Source organism: Micropterus dolomieu, linkage group LG05 (genome assembly GCF_021292245.1).
Source record: "Micropterus dolomieu isolate WLL.071019.BEF.003 ecotype Adirondacks linkage group LG05, ASM2129224v1, whole genome shotgun sequence".
Taxonomy (NCBI): domain Eukaryota; kingdom Metazoa; phylum Chordata; class Actinopteri; order Centrarchiformes; family Centrarchidae; genus Micropterus; species Micropterus dolomieu.
This window is the reverse complement of record NC_060154.1, coordinates 14,349,508-14,372,598: the sequence shown is the minus strand read 5'-3', so window position 1 is coordinate 14,372,598 and position 23,091 is coordinate 14,349,508. Positions and strand designations below refer to the sequence as shown.

The following is a 23,091-nucleotide window of genomic DNA, read 5'->3' as shown; positions in this document are numbered from 1 at the left end:
AAAAAAAAAAAAAAAAAAAAAAAAAAAAAAAAAAACTCAAAAGGATTTCTACTGCCTCAAGACAACGTTAGCATGGCGGCTAGCTACATGGTGGGGCCCGGTGAGCTAATTAATTAAACCGCCTTACCCCCCCATTGGGAATCCAATGCTCTGTTCCCGCATGAACTTCACACCGCTGGTTTCATATATTCTGGGTTAGCTTTCTGCACTCCTACAGCAGGCTGCTCATCAGATTTAATCACCGGGTCTGGGTGGGAGGGACAGGCTGCTAACTCTGGTAAGCAGGCTATTAGCTCTGGCTTTGAGCCTTTTCACACCGACAGTGTCCATTTACCATTATATAATTTGCGTCTTCAAGTGATAATGTTATCCTGCCCCAGTGGCCCGAGGGGACACTCCCAAGGAACAGCGGCACACTTGTTCATAGTTAACTCGTCTGTAGCGTGGCTTATCACTGCATAGGTAACGTGCTCGTCGAAATGTTTTTTTTACAGTCACATTTAGACTCATTATGCTTTAACCTAAACAGATATTTAGATTTACTAATAATGTATTTAACACACAAAATGGAGGCTCAAGGAAGCGACGGAGACGATTCTTTAGCCAAGTTACATTAACATAAAGGCTACAGTCCGTTAAAGTGCGGTGAACTAAACAAAAAACGCAAGAGCCATCGACAGCTCATCAATTTAGACCGCTGCTCCAAATGTTAATCGACCACACGTCTCGATTAGCTTCCCTGAACAAAAATGAATAAGAAACTGGGAGGGTGTCCGCCATCTTGGAAAATAAGGGGCGGTAGCGGCAGTGAGATTCACAGAAGCCGAATAGGAAAAAACGAGAAAGACCAACGACGCGCCAGAACGTCAAGAACGTGTGAGCACCGCTAACTTTACGCTATCAGCGTTAGCTAATAATGATTTTCCAACGGCCTGTAGTTTGCTAATCAACGGTAACATTTCACTGCTGGTTGACGGCGTTGTCCGCCAGAGAAAATAACTTTAAAACCCCATACAACGAAATTCAGAATATATATATATATAATATTTTTTTTTTTAAAAGTGTGCCAGTGTATGTTGAATTATGAAATTGGTTATTCTTTGTCCGACTTGCTTATCTTAACTGACCGGTACCGCAAGCAAACACGGCTAGTTCACGCTAGCTACCCTGCTAGCATTAGAAAGCTAGCCGTTTTAGCTGGAGTTCGCGGTACCGTTAGTCACTGGCTTGAGTTCCCTGGTGGCTATTTCTAATAGAAACAATGTGAACGCGGAGGCCCTTCGCGTGTGTTTAAAATACTGGAAAGAGGAAAAACAATTAATACCTATGTTAGGCGCATATACAACAGCATTACGTGCCAATGCATCTTGTGTGTGACCACCGGATACCATGTGTACCACACACTGCTCGCCTTATCCTCATTCAACAAGGCCTGGCTATGCAGACAAACGCACCGGCATGCAAAATGTACATTTTCCTCCCGTGTAACCGTAGATATTGACACATAGAGCATACTAACCGTTATGTTGGCAAAGGTACCGCCGACAAAAGATGCCCAGACGTATTTGGCGTCCGTGTACCCAACAATGGCCGCGTCCTGGCAGCTGCCATCAGCCATCAGGTTGTCCACGTAGCTTTGCCAGGACATGTTTGTGAAATTAGTTCTAGGTGAAAAAATACGTAGGGTCAAGGTAGGTCACAAACGTCTCTTGAGCGACGAACAAACTGCGAGGAAGCTGTATTTATCAGTGGTTTAACGGGCCTCCAGCAAGCAGAACCCCCCCGGCTCCGTCACGTCCCGGCTTTCTTCTGGTCTAGGCAAAGAAGAGAAGCCGCTGCAATCGGACAGGCGCTTGGGTGTAGTCCTGACTAAATCACTCCGCCTGGTTCGTTATTCGCCCTGCTGCCTCATTGCATGATATACTGCGCAGCGGATGAATACATCGTGGCAGCAAGCAAGACAGCCTGTTTTTCTCCACTACATACAAAGATTTGTTTCAACTATCCATTCTTGTTTTTCTTTTTCTCCTTTTCTTTTATTGCGGTTAAACAAGTCAAAATGCACATTTACTTTAACTTTGCCAAACAGAATTAAGTCATTGTTTCAGGCTGAGGTAAATCTGAGATTTCATGTACAAAGCAAACTAGTGCAATATGTTTAGTTTTAAGGTATGTCAAATGATTTTGAATACACCCTTAACATTTATATTTACCTTATGAGGATCACTAAAGTCACATTAGCTTTCACCTCTTTTGTTAAACACTAAATCACTGGTCATTTACAATATCCTATATGACACAATTATCCAGTTCTTTATTTAAAATTCATGTTATTAAAGTGGTGTACAGTTTCATCAGCTAGGCAAAGGGGCAATCACCAATCTCACCCAAGTCCATATTGTAGTTGTTGGATTTTTTCCCCCAGCACACATTAGGATCATTCATTGTGCACTGAAAGGCAGGGAAATACCCTGAAAAGGGCACTAGGTCATCACAGGGTACAACATTGAATTGCAATCACACACACTCACTATGCTAATGAGCAATTTTGTATTTCACAGTGCCGTAAATATCTTTGGATGATGGGACATATCCTGCTGTAACTAAGCTCACATTTAAACAGAACTGAAATTAAACCAGTGTGCTATATTCCTTAAAACAGTCCTAATTTGTGAAACTCTGAGGCTACTTAGCATTGTGTCGGAGTGAGAAGCTGTATGTCCATATATGTGTGGACGTTTACATTTTAAGCATACCTTTACGCTCCAGAATGCCTTCCAGTGATTAAGCAGCAGAGATGTTGTGTGGTTTATTCTGTTTCTTCCTGTGAGTTACGCACCATTTTTGGCTGGGACACATCATTTGTAAAATCCTTGTGGAGACTATACCAAGTGTCACTAAATTGGTGAATAATTTATGATAAATATGTTTCTATGTTGTATTTAGCGTTTTATGCACAGTTAGTTGTTAAACATATTCAAAACGCAATTCTTTATTGCCATTTCAACATAATTCATAAACATTTTCTTTGGTGATCTCACATAAAACTAAACAGAAACCTCAGTACATCACATAGAGTATCTGCACTGAGACATCAGTGTGATACAAGTGATAAAAACATAAAACAATAAAGCCCTTATTTATTAAAGATTAATACAAATAAACAAAACAAGCGTTCCCATAGGGACACTATCAGCACTACAAACAAACAATGAAATAGTATTGTCTGTATACAGTGACAGTGTTTTCGAAAACGAATAATAACAGCACATTGGGTACCTATTACTTAAGGTTGCAAACAGACAACAGTGCTGTTGTAGAACCTGACTGTCCTAGATCTAATACATTATTATCAGAACAATCAATAAGTAGTTTGAACTTGTATGTGGAAGTGTAGCTTGCTCGGTGGCCTCCTTGGTAGGACACATATCTGTTGATGAACAAGTTGTGGGATAAAACCTGTGACTCTTATACAGGACATCATCAAAATGCCAGGCTTCCATGTACTGTAAGCATCTTTAATGACATGCCTTTTACCCTGCAAGTTCTTCTCCTCTCAGCAATTTGTATTAAACTGTAAAATTAACAGAACACAAAGACAGACCTGTAAAATCCGAAGAAAACCTGATACGTTTAACTTATGTTTACTTTATCTCAAAAGCTGCATTACTCCTCTTCTTTAGAAAATGTATGTCTGCGTCGTTTATCCAGAAAGGTTTTCTCTCCACTCTGAGTGCTTTGGCTCTTTTTCAGCACCGTGCACTCCTGGTTCACGCTTAAATAGTGGCACAAGTTCACACCTGGAAGCTACTTCTATTGAGCAGGTGTACAAGAGCAAATACAAGTTAGGCACCTTGTTCTATAGCAAATCAGCCGCAGTTAAGGAGTGAATGGAGAGCATTAATCAGTAACTTTCACAGCTCACATAAACGTGACTCTCAATGAAATGACATGTGAAAAACAGACATGCACAGGTAAAGTGTTTCAAACATTTGGAAAAGTAAACTTAAATCAATCTGCCGACTTTGGGTACAACCAACAACCTAATGCACTAAGAAGGGGAGAATAATTTACACTCAGACTGGTGTAAAAGTTCAGTGTATATTGCACAGATGCTGCAGAGGAGATTTATTTTGTTTGTTTTTTACATGTGCCACATACACAGCTTCCTTTGTCTGAGCCTTTTTGAAGCCTTACATCAGGTGACACTTTTATCCTTATCTAGAAACCTCCAGTGAATAATTTGTCTTTTTCCCTCCATGTTATTAATTGACCAGGCATAAGGAAGTGAGCGGGTCAGAAACTCTTGTCAATCAGTCAGCCACACCCGTATCCTTTTCTCCCATTGGATGCTGTCAGTTTCCATGGCCACCTCTGTTTTGCACTTCTGCGCTTTCAAAATAGCACCACTCACAGCCAAACCACCCAGGCTGCACATGAGTCATGGAGATACAGAAAAGAGCCTACTTGTTCGCTTTAGAAAAGGCTTGATTTCGGGCAAGCCCATTAGCATCGTGTAATATTATCACAAGAACCCAGAGATAAACACAGCAAGTAGCAATTCCCTGGTTTTCCTGCAGGCTTTCTCAGATTTTTTTCCTCTTGTTTGCAGGTACATGGTGTCCATATTTTTCCATGCATGATGGAAGTTTGAGTATATAACTTCAAGGTACGGTGAATTGATAAAAGGAAACCAAATAGTTTTCAGCGTTAAAGAGAATTAGAGTCTGTATAGTGCACGCTCTGACTGTGACACCTGGTGCTGTGGCGTCCTGTCGGCTCAGCAGGCAGATGCATATACCATGTGCCTGCAACTGATCTGAGACACAATGTCCTTTTGGCAGACTTTCTTGCCGCACACAAGTAAAGTAAATGTTTTTGAAAGAAAGCAGCAATGTCCAGTACTTTTACACTGATACTGCTGACAGTCTTTTATTGTGTGCCTTTATGGCCTATGACCCCATAAAACAAGGGAATGCATACTTGTGATTCCCTGCCACTAGCTGCTTAAAGTGGCGAGCATGACTCCTACATGTTTAGAAACACTAAGGTAAATTGTAAATTATAATTTACAAAAATGGAAGTATTTTATTTACCATTTATTTATTTATATATTTACAGTTTTAAAGGATAGCAATATTTTTGTATTTACAACAGATCCAATTAAAAGACTGAAAACAAACAAAATGTTAGTACACCTCTCAATACTTTCCGACTTCCCTACTTCATTTGGGACTCTCAGATTGAAGCCCATTTGTTTGTACTTAAAAAGTACATTTCAGAAACGTATATTTCAATACATACTTTCACTTAAAAAAAGGCTAAATCATATCCTAAAACAGGGCATTGTAACTTTTAGCGAACGTTACTCTAGCAGGGGGAAATAGTGCATGTGTTGGGGACTATTTTCACTGGCGGATTAATACACTTTTGGTGCTTATTGATGTTTATGGGAGCAAGACAGTGTATGTGTGCTTGACTCCAAACAAACTACAGTACTATGTTCATCATTATAAAGGAACATGTCACCCATTGCAAGATTGTGGCTCAGTAATGTGTTTTTAATTGTTTTAACTGATGTCTATGGCGCAGGTATATCAGGGTTTAGCTACAGAGGCAGTACTTCTTAATAGTAGATCTTAAGTCCCTTTTCCACCGGATGGTACTAGCTCGCCTCGACTCAATTCGCCTTTTTTGGTTTTCCACTGGGCAAATCTGGTACCTGGTACCTGGCATCTGGTAGGTGTTTTGGTATCACATCTGTCAAGGTTCCGAGTGATCTGAGGCGATACCAAAAGGTGACGTGAAAACACTACAAACTACTGACTGGTCAGAGAAAATTGTAACTAGTCATTGCATCATTTTTGCGCGCACCACACGGTCTGTCCTGAACAAACCCGCCATTTTTAAATAGTTTAGCCAGAGATTGCGAGATTGTAACTGTAAAGATACTCTCTGCACTCTGTTACTTTATTATTATTATGGCAACCCACAAAACCACAAAGAGGTCAAATAAGGAGGTGCTGACGTTCCTGTTTGGTTGCTGATAAAAAGTGAGTCAATGAAGATTACATCACAGCAGTTTCATGCTATGAAGCTACATTGAAGGGGTACTATATCTGCAATGGAAAACAGAGGACAGGACACCAAAAGCAAGAAGAGGCAAGTTGAGGTGAGCTGAGCTAGTACCAGTAATGGGTAAGCACCATTAGGAGGATCACTTCATTGTTGGTTTCGATCTTTTTTGACAGTAGAACACACAGAAAATCACTAGACTTATCATTTAAATATTATCAAATGTTTTACTGTTAAAAATATGTGTGTAGAAGCCCATGATTTCTACAATGTTTATTTAAGGGACAATGTGAGGTTAATAATACTGTATGTAGCTGCAGAGTCATTTAGACATTTTTTTTACATTATATTCTGTAAGGCCATCAAACCCTCCTCTGTGATCTATGCCCTATGTTAATCAATACGTTTACATGAAAATAAGTCCAAAGAGTCGAATAAGCTTTTATTCTTGGTTGATCAATATTACAAGCAACCAACAGTAAGAAGGTCAGAGCCACAGCTGCCTGACAGGGCTTAAAATTACCCCAGCTGCCCTTATTACAACTCCGCAGGAGCCTCTGCATTGTCTCGTACAGTCTTAACACAATTCAGCCCATTTCTTCACCTCAATTGGACAAAATAATTTATTCATGATCCTTGTTCCCTCTTTGTGAACAAGGATACACTCTTGTGTAGCAGCAGAAGTGGTAGACCTAATTTGACCTGATACAGATGAACACTCAAAGATCGATGCGCTTTGATGTATGACGTATTGGCAAAACATTTTTTTAACTCTATGACACATGATTGCCTAAACTTGGGATTTCCTGCTCAACTCACCCCACTGTGCATATATATTTTTAGTTTACATAAACGTTTAACTCATTTTAGAACTCTTTATAACTAAACAAGGTGATGCTGCTGTATATTGGTGTCAAAGTTAATATAGACGAATTCCTCATGCTTTTCCTAAAATGTGATTGAATTTAATTTGCCAATGTGTTTCCTAAAACAAATCTCAATAAGACAATGGTTTAATAGTAACTGAGTTTTCCGTAGTCATTCTTTCCTGGAGCAGCTCGGGTGCAGTCCATTAAAAATTGAGCAGCAGCAGGTAGGAAAGATGGAGCTCTGCTCTGATCCTAGAAAATGTCTATAGGATGTATCTCTGCTCACCAGGTCCTAGGCCTGCCACACACAAAGGAAATCAATAGTATTCAAGGATGGGGGGCGGACAGAGGATGCACACATCCTCACCATTTGAGAGATACAGTGGAAAGTATAAGCTTTGACAGATGAGTTGTCAGAGGCAGTTTCATGTGATGAGTGTCCCTTCAAGAATGTTTATGAAGGACATTTACTCAACACAGAGCTGGAAATGTATCATTATCATTTGATAACATATCTCTAGTTCATAACAAATTGGGATAGAAACATGTGACAATCAGCTTGCCTGGCTCCAGTAACCTTTACCCCCAGAGAAAGGTCAACATGGGAGATCAAAGGTAGTCCATCTGAGTCAGCCTTCATGTGTTCGACACAGTGGGACATACAAGGAAGTCTTTTTAGAGCGCTGCAACATCCCATCTGTGGAACGGATCAACACCACCATTGATCATGGCTGCCACACACACACATGCAAATTAACTCTGAAGAGCACACACACACATTTTCTCATGAACAGACACAGGAAATGTGGGCTATGCAAATGCACACGATGTATAGTCACCATACACTCACGCACACACACACACACAAGGTGAGGTTAGGTACAACCGCGGCATGACAAGGGCAGTGGATTAGAATGAATTTGAATAGCGACAACGCGGCCAGAAGGCTTCACCCGCAATGGACAGAAGAAAAAAAACTTCAAATAAAACAGGCTGAAGAAATAGAGACCAGTTGTCTCTGCCTTTGTCTCATTTATTTAGCTGCCCTGGTATGAAACCCTGCCTGCCATGCTGTTTCCTGTTCCTCCTTTTGGTTTGTAAGCCTCCCTTTTCTCCTGCTCTCTCCATAAAAATGCTTTGAGGAATGCGTAACCCACATTTTTGTTTATCTCAAAGAAGGTCAGTTATAGTAAAACAAAAAACACCAAAGGAGTTCCTCTGAATTTATCTGTATTTGTATCCTTTAACTCTCAAGAAACACTTGAAGAAGACCCATCATCAGACATTTTATTTATAGATTTAACAGGAATAAACATTTGGAGTGAAATCTCCATTTTTAGCTTGTCAAGAAGGACTGAGTTGTTGTTTCTGCAGGGCAACAAGCTACTGTACATCCAGTACTTACACTGGTAGCATGGTAAAAATGTACAGACTGGCTATAAAGCCCCACTGTTCTTCACAGATGAATAGTCATGATTCATAGTGAAGTGAGTCTTACTCTGGATGGACATTCTCATGATCCGTTTCACTGCTTTACCGAAAGTCTCTCCTAATGATTTCTAATTTATGATGTTTCTCATAGTGATTTTAACTTTGCAGAGGGTATGTTCATTTACATTACATTTACATTTATTCATGTAGCTGACGCTTTTAACCAAAGCGACTTACAAAAGCTATATACGTCAGAGGTCGCACACGTCTGGAGCAACTAGGGGTTAAGTGTCTTGCTCCGGGACACATTGGTGGATGTGTCGCAGTGAGAATCGAATCTGGGTCTCTCACACCAAACGTGGTTGTGTTTCTTTTTTACATTATGACATTTTCAGTCTTACTTAAGGAGGGATGGTCTGGCTTGAAAGTCCCCTTGGTGTCCTCCTAATGACAGTGAATAAAGTTTTTTCCACATATATGAACTGAGGCATTTCCTTGAGATGTACAGACTCACACGGGCAGTATTACTTTGACTCTTTCAAAAAAAAAAATATCTATTTATTTTTTATTTTTAATTATTTTGACTCTTAATGCAAACATACTGTATAATCTTGTAATATACAGTGGCATGCATGTGGTTATGTCATGTCATCTGTCAGCCTCTTCCTCTAACATTTATTCAAAACAGTGAAAAGCAGCATCCCTTTCCAGGAAAGATATCTTCAAAGTTATCAAGACAGACCCCAGAGGTACCCCGCAGGTCAACTTCATGAAAGATTTGCCAAAGTCTACACTAAAAGATCTACTTTTAAATAGGAATAAAAGCACTGTAAAACTGAAGCAAAAATGCCAAACCAGTGTTTGAGATGTTCTAATAAAATAGTGCGGTCAACCGTATCAAATGCAACACTGAGATCTAACAGAAATAAAACTCTAACTAAATCCAGACTGAAATCTCTCAAAGAGTCTCTTTCTGTTTTAAAAAGTAAAGTAACTAACAACCTTTCTAGAACCTCAGAAAGAAAGTTTGCACGTGGGTCTGAAATTATCCAGGGAGCTGGGGTCTAAGGAGGGTTTTTCAGATGGGGTTGAACAATTGCATTCTTAAAATAAGGAGGGACATACGGCGGTGTATTAGGGCCAATGTAGATAAAGAAAAGCAATTATGGAATTTCTGAGAAAAAAGTGGAAACTTTACGAGAAAAAAACGTGTTTACAATTCACATGAAACAACTTCTCTGAGATTAAAGTCACAATTTACAAGAAAAAACTGGGAAAATACTATTTTTCAGATGTGTTTTTCAGCCATATCTAAGCTACTTTCACCAACCAGAATTATGAGATACTTCAAGACCAAAAGCATTAAAAATCGGGGAATAACTGGAAACATTTAGAAATGACTAAGATGTGACACGTGCTTTCAAGTGGTTTTGTTGTGAAAGCTCCTCCTCTTTTGTCATGTCTGCACAGACTCTTCTCTTGCTTTATAATAACTGAAAAAAACGTTTTTTTTCTCACTACCACCCTCCCCAGGCTCCGTAATTGATTGATTTATTTTATCTACAATTGTCCTATTCTAATACGTTGTTGTAGTCAATTGATATTGGGTCAAAGGTCTCAAAGAAGACAGTAGTTTTAAAAGAAATCATTGTGTCCTGAGCAGGACGGTCAATGGGCCTTCTGATGTTAGAGACTTTGTTGACAAAGAAGGTAAAAAGAGTTTCTCAGGGGAGAAGTCCATACTGACACCTGGAGGAGCCTCTGTGGCACAAAACCCATGAGTTGTGTTGGTTCTTTGTAATAGGGTTCGAAAAACACCAACCTCTGCATTTATTTCTTTGTATTAAAATTTCTCAGAAAATCTCAAGGTCCACTGTTAGTTTAGAGGGTCTCCATTTTAGGGCATGTATGCTGTCAGTTATGCATGGCAGGAAAACTTCAGAGGGTTTTTTCTGCTGAAATGGTGCAATTTGGGCCCAGGCATTAATACAATTACAGTGGGGCCAAAAAGTATTTAGTCAGCCACTGATTGTGCAAGTTCTCCTACTTAGAAAGATGAGAGAGGTCTGTAATTTTCATCATAGGTACACTTCAACTATGAGAGACAAAATGAGAAAAAAAATCCAGGAAATCACATTGTAGGATTTTTAAAACTTTATTTGTAAATTATGGTGGAAAATAAGTATTTGGTCACCCACAAACAAGCAAGATTTCTGGCTCTCACAGACCTGTAACTTCTTCTTTAAGAAGCTCTTCTGTCCTCCACTCGTTACCTGTATTAATGGCACCTGTTTGAACTCGTTTCTGTATAAAAGACACGTGTCCACAGCCTCAAACAGTCGGACTCGAAACTCCACCATGGCCAAGACCAAAGAGCTGTCGAAGGACACCAGGAAGAAAATTGTAGACCTGCACCAGGCACCATCTATAATAGGCAAGCAGGTTGGTGTGAATAAATCAACTGCAATTGCAAGAAAATGGAAGACATACAAGACCATTGATAATCTCCTTCAATCTGTGATTCCACGCAAGATCTCATCCCGTGGGGTCAAAATGATTATGAGAACGGTGAGCAAAAATCCCAGAACTACACAGAGGGACCTGATGAATGACCTGCAGAGAGCTGGGACCAAAGTAACAAAGGCTACCATCTATGCCGAGAGGGACTCAAATCCTGCAGTGCCAGGTGTGTCCCCCTGCTTAAGTCAGTACATGTCCAGGCCCGTCTGAAGTTTGCCAGAGAGCATATGGATGATCCAGAAGAGGATTGGGAGAATATCATGTGGTCAAATGAAACCAAAATAGAACTTTTTTGGTTAAAAACTCAACTCGCGGTGTTTGGAGGAAGAAGAATGCATCCCAAGAACACCATACCTACTGTGAAGCATGGTGGAGGAAACATCATGCTTTGGGGCTGTTTTTCTGCAAAGGGGACAGGAAAACTGATCTGTGTTAAAGGAAGAATGAACGGGGCCATGTATTGTGAGACTTTAAGCCAAAACCTCCTTCCATCAGTGAGAGCCTTGAAGATGGAACGTGGCTGGGTCTTCCATTATGACAATGATCCCAAACGCACCGCTCGGGCAACGAAGGAGTGGCTCCGTTAAAAAGCATTTCAAGGTCCTGGAGTGGCCTAGCCAGTCTCCAGACCTCAACCCCATAGAAAATTTGTGGAGGGAGTTGAAAGTCTGTGTTGCCCAGCGACAGCCCCAAAACATCACTTCTCTAGAGATCTGCATGGAGGAATGGGCCAAAAGACCAGCTACAGTGTGTGTAAACCTGGTGAAGACTTACAGGAAACATTTGACCTCTGTCATTGCCAACAAAGGTTATGTTACAAAGTATTGAGTTGAACTTTTGTTATTGACAAGACTTATTTTCCACCATAATTTACAAATCCCCTAAAAATCCTACAATGTGATTTCCTGGATTTATTTTCTCATCTTGTCTCTCATAGTTGAAGTGTACCTATGATGAAAATTACAGACCTCCTCTTTCTAAGTAGGAGAACTTGCACAATCAGTGGCTGACTAAATACTTTTTGGCCCCACTGTATTTAGGACTAACAACATCTTGACTTGAGCCAACTCAACCAACTGAGGATGCATATAGATCATCTGTGAATTTGGAGGAATTATTTTAAATGCAAACGCTTACAGGGCTTGTTAGGGGGGGGGCATTACATGCTGTGTTTCATGGCATACCAAAATCTGAGATTCCACTCTTTCAAACAAATAAAATGACCCCTTCAAGCCAACATGTTGACATTTTTTAGATTATTATATTATTCCGACCTTATACATTTTTGTTTGTAGAAAAAATGAGACAGAGCTGTTGAGTCTTTGTATTGTTTTCAGCACATTCATCTCGGTTTCCCCAGGTCAGATCCAGTTATAGGGTACTGGGAGACAGTCAAAGAGGTCAGTCTGTCGCATTTGCTGTATTAAATCTATATAATTTAAAGTTATTGATGCTGATAAGAAGCAAAACAACCTTTTGTCACAGACAGCTCTTACATTGTTTTTCTGGAAAATGGAAAAGAGAACTGCTTCATTTGAGAAAACTGAAAGACTTTGTTTATCTTACTGCTCATTTGATTACACCAGCAGTAAACATATGACCAAATGCCTCCAGTCAGGTGTTCACGACTCTGAAGGCGACCACTTGTGGCAGCCCGGCGGCATGTGACACTGGGGTTATTTTTTCCATACATCAATGATGAATTCCATTCCAAAGTTGTGTCAACAGTTTGTCCATCCTTTGACCACCTTACCTACTGATATGGACACGTGTATACAGGTCATATATGAAAACATGCAGTTAAACATGTACACACACCCAATTCCTATCCACCATATACACACACACACACAGGCCTCACAGCCACCTTGAAAGTCATTTGCATGTGAAATGAATAATAAATGGTGAAGTACCTCTACAATGCACAGCACTCTGAATTTTTATGCAATAATATATTAATTTTTTTCTTAAATACTATTCTCTATTTGTAAACCTTAATTTGAATTTTTAATTAGACAGATACATACATACATACATACTGAGTCATTGAGGTAATTAAAGAATATTTTGTGTTGGCAATATGTTTCACTGCTCAGTGATGACACCTTGTGGCCGTGATGCTGTGCAGCGATGAACTGAATAGAGTCATAACCACAGTGTGACACAGATGGTGCACAAGAGCCACTGGTTAGAAAAACTTGGCAGGTCAAAACAAAAAATCCTCAGGCAAGTAAGAAAAAAAACCCTCATAGCCATTTCTGTCAGATCTTAGAAGGATTCCTCAGCAGCCAATAACTTGGCAGACGGGCTGGGAAAATATGGGAAGGAAGTTTGTTTAAAAATGCATCAATATTCCCAAGAAACTGTTTTACATGTTAACAATGACACACATAGTCCTACTGCCACTCCTCTCTCATTTACCTATAAGCTACTTGTGCATCTAGAAGGACACTGTCATCTGACAAGTGAATTTTAATAAAACCGGAAATGCCTTCTGCTTTTATAAACAGTATCCCACCACATTCAGGGGAATTATTATGTACAAGTTCCCATAAACAAGGAAAACTCAGTTACACTAACGGTGAACATTTCCCAGACCTTTTAAGACATTTAGCTGGATTAAAACTGATACTGATAAGCATCACCGTTTGACACTCAGTGTTATTAGGCAACAAAGCAGTGGAATAATGCTGGAAGCAGTCAGAGTGTGGGAACGCTATTATTTTCTACAAGATTACTGCTCGGATTTCAATATTGGCATCCAAAGTCCAATAAGGGAGATTAAAAGATGATGTTCTTCATAAAACTGTCAATATTGTACAATTTCATCAAGTTACCCAAACAAGTTAGGAGTTGCCTCTTTTTCATGATGCAAACCTGCATGGACAGAAATATTACTAAAATATTTTAAAGGTGCATTCATTTGGCAAAATATCACATTGGGGATTGGGGATGGGGATGCCTTTGGTGTGGGTGACTTGAGTTCAATTCCTCTCTCACCTCTCACCTGCTGTAAACCTCCTAATGGCCCTGCTGGCATCTCAGACTCCAATAAGACACCGTAATCCCTTCAAGCCTGGCAATTAAGAAAATAAGTCGCTCAGGATTTGGAATACAATAAAGAGATTAAAAGGATGGAAGCACACCTACTTTTATAAACAGTAGGGAATATTATAACCTGGCAGATCAAAGGTCATAGGAAGGAGTTAAATGTATAACACTGGGAGGAGGGGGAGCAGGAAATGACAGCTAGATGATAAAGTGAAGCTGTAAGGATGTATTTATGACATTGATTTCATCCGTGTTTTACCTATAAACTTGCCTCACATAATCGATAACTATTAGGGTGTTCAATATTAAATCATCACACGCAGTAACTCAAAGGTCACAGCTATACATTTCACTGGAGTACAACATACATAATGCTTTATTAATTTACTTTTTCCTTTAATGTTGAAGCTTATCTACTCTAGCAGAGCAGTAGTTAAAAATTCTCAATACATATCTTACCTTGAAATCTATAGTTTGCGAAGGGAGTATATACATTTTGCTCCAGGCAAAACTGTGAGTCACTGTGGGTGGTGATGACCTACATATCAACTGTAGGCACCTGTATGAGCAAGTGGAATGACATGAATGTATACTGCTTTTCTTTCCCAGTTATTTTCACAAACACTGCTACTATGGCTGCTGGCAAATTCACCTGAAGCTGTAAATTAAAAGAATTGAACTCAGAAAGAACTGAGTTTGCTGTTACACAATATAGGATGAATGGAAGCAGTAACACTTCCTTACGTCTGTGTGTGTGTGTGTGTGTGTGTGTGTGTGTGTTTTAAGAACCAAAGTCAATAGACCAGAAAGTTTATTAGACATTTTTTAATCAATTTTTTATTTATATACTGAATCACCTGTTGAAAACAACACTATGTTTGTAGTCTCACTCATCAAAACCCACTCATTTGATTCTGAGAACTACAGCCGGCCTTTTCCTTGAATTCCTTGAATTGAAGGAAGTTTTTCCTTGCCTCTGTCGCCTAGTGCTTGCTCTTGGTGGGAACTGTTGGGCTTCTGTAAATATCATCACAGAGTACGGTCTAGACCTGCTCTTTTATGAAAAGCGCAGTGAGATAACTGTTGTTGTGATTTGGCGCTATATAAATAAAATTGAATTGAATTGAATTGAATTCTTCACTTCAAACTACTTATTGGTCTCTGGGAGATCCATGTTTTATTTTTAATCTTGAGTAAGTATTAACTGTACTTATTTTGTAACTCTGTAGAAACTGTTGGATAAAAATGTTCTGATTAATAACATAGTAGTCAAATAGTTGACACACCCTCAATGGTGTGTGATAACCACTTTCATAAGGAACACTTTAGTTAAGTTAACTTAAGTTATCACGTAGCAAGCCGAAGAGTCTGCAGCTATGCTAGCAGGTCTGTGAGGCTGTATTTGGGTAGAGCAGTGCTTTGATCTAAACGCTAATGCCGGCATGCTAACGCGCTAACAATGACAATGCTAACATTCTGTTATGTTTAACAAGTGTAATTTTTACCATTGTCCACCATCTTTGTTAAAATTAGCTAACTAGCACTAAACACAAAGTACAGCTGAGGCTGATGGGAATGACCTTAGTTTTACAGGTATTTGGTCATAAACCAAAGTAATGCACAACTGAAAATTTACCTAGCCTACTTTTTTGGCGCTCAGTCAGACTAAGTAGGCCTAAACACATATAAGAAGTAAGAAATAACTTAAGGCTCTTAGTCATGATGGACATTATTTCTTGTATTTTTATAATGATTTAATCACTGAAAATGTAACAGATAGATTCATTAACAATAAAAGAATTAGCAGTTACAGACAGAGGACTAAAGACACATGACACAGCCTCCAGTCTTGAATTTGATGACTTCACTTGACAAAAACTCGTCATATACATATCTAACAACATTTAATGTGCTCCTGCATGGATGATTGTAATGGATTACAGTGAGATGAGAGCGGTAATTAATGCGCTTTGAATGATATATTAATGGATACATTCCAGCTTATTCATGTTTAATGGATTTGTGTTACTTGCTTTGATTTCTTTTAACCTGCATGTCTCCTGTCATCCTAATCAGTGATCAGGTGCTACCTCTAGCTGCAGCCCTTCTTATGAATGCAGTTACTGAGTTCTTTGGAATATGTGCTTCTCGGGAATATAGAAGATGGAGTCCCTTTTGATTTTTTACAGCAAGTTGACCTGAGCTTCTTAAACCTACCTGTCAACTGGCGACAAAATTAATGGAAAAAAATAATAAAGAAATATTGGGTGCAAACAGGCACTCTCTCTCTCTCTCTCTCTCTCTCTCTCTCTCTCTCTATCTCAGGTAAAACGTGTCTTCTAATTCAGAGTTTTGTTTAGGATTCAACAATTTATCTTCTTGATGCAAATCATTCTCTGGGAAAATTCTGCTGAATGATCGAGATAAACATTGAGACAAACGCTACAATCTTTCCCCTGAAAACATTTCTCTTTTCCTTACAAATGCCTCTTTATACCTACTCACTGTTCAGGCACCATGACCTCCTGCATTACGTCATGTAGCGGCTTCAATAAAATGCCAGAAATCCGAAGAGGAAACAGTTCAAGTGGATTTTGGATTTTCTTTGTTATTGTTTTGCTCTGGCTCTGAACTTTTCACATTCCTGAGAAAATATACACATTCAGTTATATGAGGGTGTGTAAGCAGACATATTGCTTACCTGCTTAGTAACACGTATACAGATTCATGAGTCACTGTCTCTTACAAACATTCACTTTATGTGACCCAAACTGTCTGAAGAGAGATAATCCTTTAGGCCAAGTGCTTGAATAGGGGAGACTTCTATTGTTTTCTTCTGCTGTTGCTGCAGTTTTACACAATGAATCAGAACTATTTCTCATTCAGGATTACAGCTTAAAAAGCTATCCTCACCAGGAATGCAGTTTCACCTCCTCTGTGTTTATTTTTCCACGTTTTCAGGGTGACTGGCATCATTCCTTGTGTTGTAAGGGTTTTAAGATTCCAAGGCCCTGAACCTTGTATTCTTTGTTTTTTTTGTAGCATGTGATTTTGGTGATTATGAAATTTAAACATATTCTAATACAGCTGCTCTCATTATAAATTGCCCAGGATAGGATTGTCTGTGAAATGCATGAAAGGTAAATGGAAATGATCCATGTTCAGGTCTTCAACTTTTACTCTAAGTAATTAAATCTGAAACTTCATTTTTATGGCATCATTCAAAACCAGAATTACAAGAGAATGGTCAAACAGAGAGAAATAAAGCAAAATATAAAAAGAACAACCTAAAACTATAAATATGCCAGCCAATACAGGTTTTGAAAAAGCTTTTAAAATGTGGCACAGATTTGACACTGAGGTGGAGTTTGTGTTCGCTAAAACACTAAAAGCACAATCCCCCTTTGTCCTGAGACTGGACAGTGGACCTTTTAACAACAATGCAGATGCTATGATAAGGAGCACAAGGTGTCCCTCAGTGGTGTGATGAGCATGACAATGATGTGAATCATAAGTTATGGCCTTCACGGTCACTCAACCATATGAAAACCCATAACGAATTTGGACCAATGTACTAAACAACGGGAGAGCGTCCACCACCACCATCACAACACCAAATGAGCCAAACATCTTACAAAGACAATGTCGGTGAAGCTTCTCAGTCTTTTCTTCTACAAAGTCCAGTTGCCCTTGACCTCAACCTTCGTTGGATACAAAGACAATATTGTTTGTTTCCGGTTAATCTGTATCATTATTGGCAGACGTTTTGTTGGTATTTCTATGGAAATTAAGATGAGCGGCTATACAACAAGAGGGTTCAAGCATATTATGATAAAATCAATGTTCACATTTTCTTATCATATTTTTTCCACCCACAGTGCAGCTTTATCACTGTCAGTCAGATTTTTGGATTATGCTTGTTGTGACGTTTTCATATTTGCACTGATCTGATTAGCTAAGATTATGGGCCTGTATTTTTGACTATTTACAGCTTTAAATGTACTGTACATTTCTCCGTATCAACTTAAAACCTTCTGAGAAAGAGCGTTAAACTTCAGAGTAGTGGTCCAAACCTTTGTTTGTGTTCTATGTGACATTAAATGCAGTAATTATGCACACATTGGCAATGTTACTGTGAATTTCTGCACTTTTCTACATTCAGCAGCTCCTCTCCTCTCTTGTTTGAGTCAGCTTAAAACCTAAAATGACCCAATTAAAATGATGAAATCAATTGTCCAGTGAAGCATCACCTCCAGTAAAAAGCTCAATCGGGGAATTCTTGTCATTTCCTGGTAATGCTGACATGTAATGTAATAGTGTTAAGTGTCTGAACCTGTCTGGAATGCAATTGTGGGGAATAAATGTTACACAAACAGGTGTATCAGAAATTATTCACTCCTGATGGCACAATCATAACTTCTCATCCATCTTACTGGCCTGTTAACGTCTGAGTATTCTCTGTTCTCCTCCAACTCCTGTGGGAAATAATTTTGGTGGTCCTACATTCCTCTGAAATTTCTGTCAGTTAATGTACACACGTGTTATATAATTGTAACATCATATGGACTGAGAGTTTCAAAAGAAGTTGCCAAGCATCGCAATATTTCCGTGTCTGTGTTGCAATAGTCTCCAGAGGATTTTCCCTCCCTGTTTAACCACACGGGCAGACATTCTGTATATTACTGTACATTTTTTGAATTAACTCACATGCAGTATATAATATCAGGATATTATGTAATAACTGAACTATGAATCCCCCAGAAGGATACCTCTGAAGGACTTCATGAGGTAGTGAAAAATATCAGGATGAACATGCATACCTTAACAGAAAAAGAAACACCCAATGATCTCCAAAAATACACCAGACTTTAACTCAGAGCTTGTTTTGTGAATCATGTATATTTGGAACTAACAGATAGCTTAAGTGGATGAAGTGACAGAGCTGCACCTTGACTCACACACACACGCACACACACACACACAAAGTGACGGTAATTAAATCTTATTTTACACTTACTTTTATTAGCAATCGGACACAAGGAAATAAATGGTCCAGGTCAAAACTAACAAGCAAATGTGTGTTTCTCTGGAAAAGGAGGCCAATAAAGTTGAAACCATGCACGAGGTTCACGTGCATATTTTTTATTAATTCAGTCCCAGGTTGGTCAAGTTGCCCTGAACCAACCCCTTGTAACCTTTTCTCTGGGGAAACCCTTCTTTTAGCAAGTGATGAGTGATGTTTGGTGAGTCTGTTTGTTGATCGTGCACTCTCAGACCTCACAGTGCTTTGCAAAAGGCCAGAGGTCTCCCAGGTTGGGCTGCCAAAACGGACTGCTGGCCAGGACCCCGGGCCCCAAAATACAGTGGTACAAAACCAGTCTTGTTACTGTGGTGGTACACTGAAAGTGGACCCAACGTGTTGGACTGTGATACTCTGCAGCACAGCCTGGTAGTCTTCACCCTCAGACCTGAGTAAATAAACACAACCAGCTACACAAACACTTTGGCTGGGGCTGGGAAAGCCCACGCACAGCCCGCTACTAAAGAGGGCATCTAAGTATAGATGGCTTGTTGGAGCCTATGGTTGGAGCTGATGTCGCAACATTGTTTTTAGAGGGAGTTGTTCCAGGCCCGTTTAGAGACGAGTAAGAAGTAATGTTTGGCTAATAAAAACACATCTAATCTTGAAACTATTTAAAGGCCACTGGTGCGCTCAACATCAAATTACATGTAAACTGATTCAGTAGCTTTTTCACACTGTGAGTACATCTTTAGTTATAAAGCCACAGACTTACTTTTCAGTAGTTCTCCGCACAAGTAATCTTACCTCTACTTTAGAATGCTTACGTAAATTAATAAATCTTTTTTCATTCAATTCAATTCAATGGGGCTTTACTGGCATTACAAACCAAGATGTTTACATACGTATACAGATGTTTTCAAACTAAGTTTGAAACAAAAACATGTACAAGCACAGAAGAATTATGTGTCATTTTATCTGTATTTCCACTCCTTACGACATGCAGCAAGAATAAATAATAATAATAATCACATTGGGATTTTATTACCGTGTCAACCCATATTTGTATTGAGTTGTTTTCCATCTCATCTGTCTTATCTGAGGAGTGCATGAAATTGTTTTTGTCAGACAGACCTTGTGAGTCGGCACCCGGACATTATGTAACTGTGTAATTCAATGATTAGTCAGTCCTGTCAGGGGAATAATACGGAAAAGCTATTTTCAACCTCGCTCTTCACCCATGTAATAAACTTTTTATGAAAATACTATGGATAGTTGTGTTGCCCTTTCTCACACAGTTGTTATGTTTTTCAGAGCAACACAAATTGCAATAAATAATGTAAATAAAAGACAGGAAGAATGGGAATATGACCGGTAGGTTTGATCTTTGGAGTCTCAGATCCTGAGAAAGTGTCCCCGAACAATGCACTGAACCTATCACCTTCTCCTTTGCACAGTCCGGTGGTTTATATTTATACTGCCATCATCTCCAACTGCAGTTCTGAATTCTGCCATTGAGGGTCTAAGTATGGAGGGTGTTGAATGTTCTAAGGCAAATTTGTGATTTTGGGCTACAAAGTGAATCTGACTATGTTATGCATTCAAAACCTTTCTACACTGTACTCTGTTAACTGTGGCTGCAAAGGCCAATAATGAAACAGATATGTTGAGTTTTTCAGAGTTTTCCAAAGTTCTTCAAGTACTGCACTTAACTGATACTTTAGCTACACAAGTGAAAACCTGAGCATTTCTTCCACCACTGGTTTTGAATGTAACAGAAACCAGTTGTGTGCATTCCAATTTAAATTTTACATGTTTTGTTTCTCACCTGTCCCATCTTTTGCTAAAGCCGAATTGGATGGACATCTCCTTTCAATATACAGTATGTCTAACATCTATGTTTCTATATTCTCTGGATTCTGCATCATATTCCTGCCCAGACAATTTTTTTTGCCTTTGTACAGCAAGTGACAGATGAGAGCCGCCAGAAAATGAGTGGAGTGAGAAGTAACAAAAGTCCTCAGCTGGACTTTAACCAGAGACTTTTGTGATTACATGGTCTTCAACCCCAAGGCCACAAGGATGTCCCACAGTGAAACCTTTTAAATTCTGGATCCATGGTTGACTCCAGATCTGCACCAGAAATTAATCTGGTTTTCGACTCATGGTAAGTGAAAAAGGACATTTTCTTTACATGATCAGAACTGACATCACTTAGACATACTGTGTAAACCACGACCTATTTCTTTGTGTCATGTGTTGATCTTGGGACAAACTGCAGTCCATCACAAGCCTTTAATAGCCTTTACTGAAGCAATGACCTCTAGTCATAAGATAATCGCTAATGAATCACCATCAGGGAATAAAGTCATTAATACAATGTGGATGAAATCAGGTAAAACAAGTCCAAAAGGTCATCAGATCATCATATAATCATAAAGAACACACAAGTCATCATGGTCATATGATTTAAGGTGTGAATTGTGAAATGACCAGGGCGGAATTACAATCTCCTAATATGCGGTGTGTTGCAGGGCTTAACCTCCTTCATCTGTCATTTCTGTCCTCGCAGGAGTAACCTGTCCTGCTTTAGTGTGTGCGTACTGCAGTTAGAGGGCCTCGGTAATACTAAGCGATAACCATTCCTTAAATATCTGATGGAACAACACAATTACAATGTGATGATAAATCTTTTATTATACTTTCAAAGCAGGACTCAGGGCCTAATGGACTAATTCAACTGAAGGAAGGTGAGGTAATCATACAGCGTCAGTCTTTGGAGCAAATCAAACTAGATCAATGGGGATTTACATAGGAGGAAACATGAGATCATATCTGTATCTTAGGAGGAAATGTGTTTCTTGAGAACACATCTAAATGACAAATCCTCTGATAACAAAACACTGAATGACAGTTTAAACTGGAAGGAAATGCAGTCCACATTATTAATTGCTGCAAATCCCAAAGCACAGACAAGAGTCTACTTGATTGGTGTGTTTTGTTTTGTGCTTTACCCTTAGGGGTCACCATAGTCATAGGCCATATGCAGCATTTCCTGCTTCCTGGTCTTGACTGAATATGAACACTGGCCACCAGCCAAATACTATGTTGTAGGCTACTGGAACTTCTGTCTAAATTATTATCTGATTTAGCAGATGGCAATCCTGTGCTGAAATAGTGTTTTCTGTTTTGATATTAGGCTACTAGTTGGCAGGGGAAATCCTGAATTTATTTCACCCGCGGTGATGTCAGTGTGCAATGTCTTTCAGCCAATCTTTACACTGAAGGTGTTACGTGTGCTGGTGACTAACAACCAGCTGAAGGGTGAGGCTGACGGTCACATAAGGAAAGTGAGTTAAGCCTGTTCTGATTTGGCCAATAATATGTATTAAAAGTATAAGAAAAGATTTCACTCTGTCTTTCATATGATTTGGCTCATGGTTTTAGTTGTATTCAGTTTAAAGATTTTAGTTTGTTAAATATTTCTGCTATTTTAATTCTTCTCTGCTTCACTGAGTGCATGATTGAGATAAAGCAACTTCATATTGGTGTTAATAAAGTAGGCATATGTCTATCTACATAATGTGCGTCTTATTGATTACCTCCACGTGTGAGCAAACTGATAACATACATTTATTAATTACGGATGATATGTCACGGATTCATTCAAAAACAACTCCTGTCATGAGTCAGCTGGTTTAAGTCACTGGCGGCTTTTGACTGCATTTTAAAAGAATGAATGTTTTAGACTTGACAGAAACTTTAATTTCGCAACAGAGATCAGTTAATAAGATGCTTCCAAAAACGGACAGTTACTTCTGTCAGGCAAGTTTAGACTGTTTAAAAGTTGATTGTTTCATATGCCAGGTAGGCAACGGTAAATGCAAATGAATACTTGTTAAACAGTATTTGTAATTCGTGAGGTTTTCTGAATGTATAATCGCCAAATTATTAATCTTACATCGCCACAAATCTAACATCCGCCGACAGCTGGCGAGTCTTTTTGCAGCTTCCACCGGTTGGGACCATAACCGGAAGTGACGACAGAAACAGAAATAGTTTTTTAAAGCCACATAAATTAATTTCGCTGTTTTAAAATTGTTGAAAGCCTTAACAACTTCACAA

General features: G+C 39.1%; 1 protein-coding gene across 1 annotated transcript in view; it reads right to left on the bottom strand.

Annotated features, from left to right (window-relative positions):
- The window catches only part of LOC123971590 (profilin-2-like), an 8,681-nt gene extending 6,799 nt beyond the window's left edge, over positions 1-1,882 (bottom strand). Inside the window, exon 1 of the mRNA XM_046050501.1 lies at positions 1,520-1,882. Within this exon, the coding sequence (XP_045906457.1) occupies positions 1,520-1,648 (129 nt within the window). The 5' untranslated portion in view covers positions 1,649-1,882. The remainder of the gene's footprint in view (positions 1-1,519) is intronic.
- Between the last annotated feature and the right edge of the window lie 21,209 nt (positions 1,883-23,091).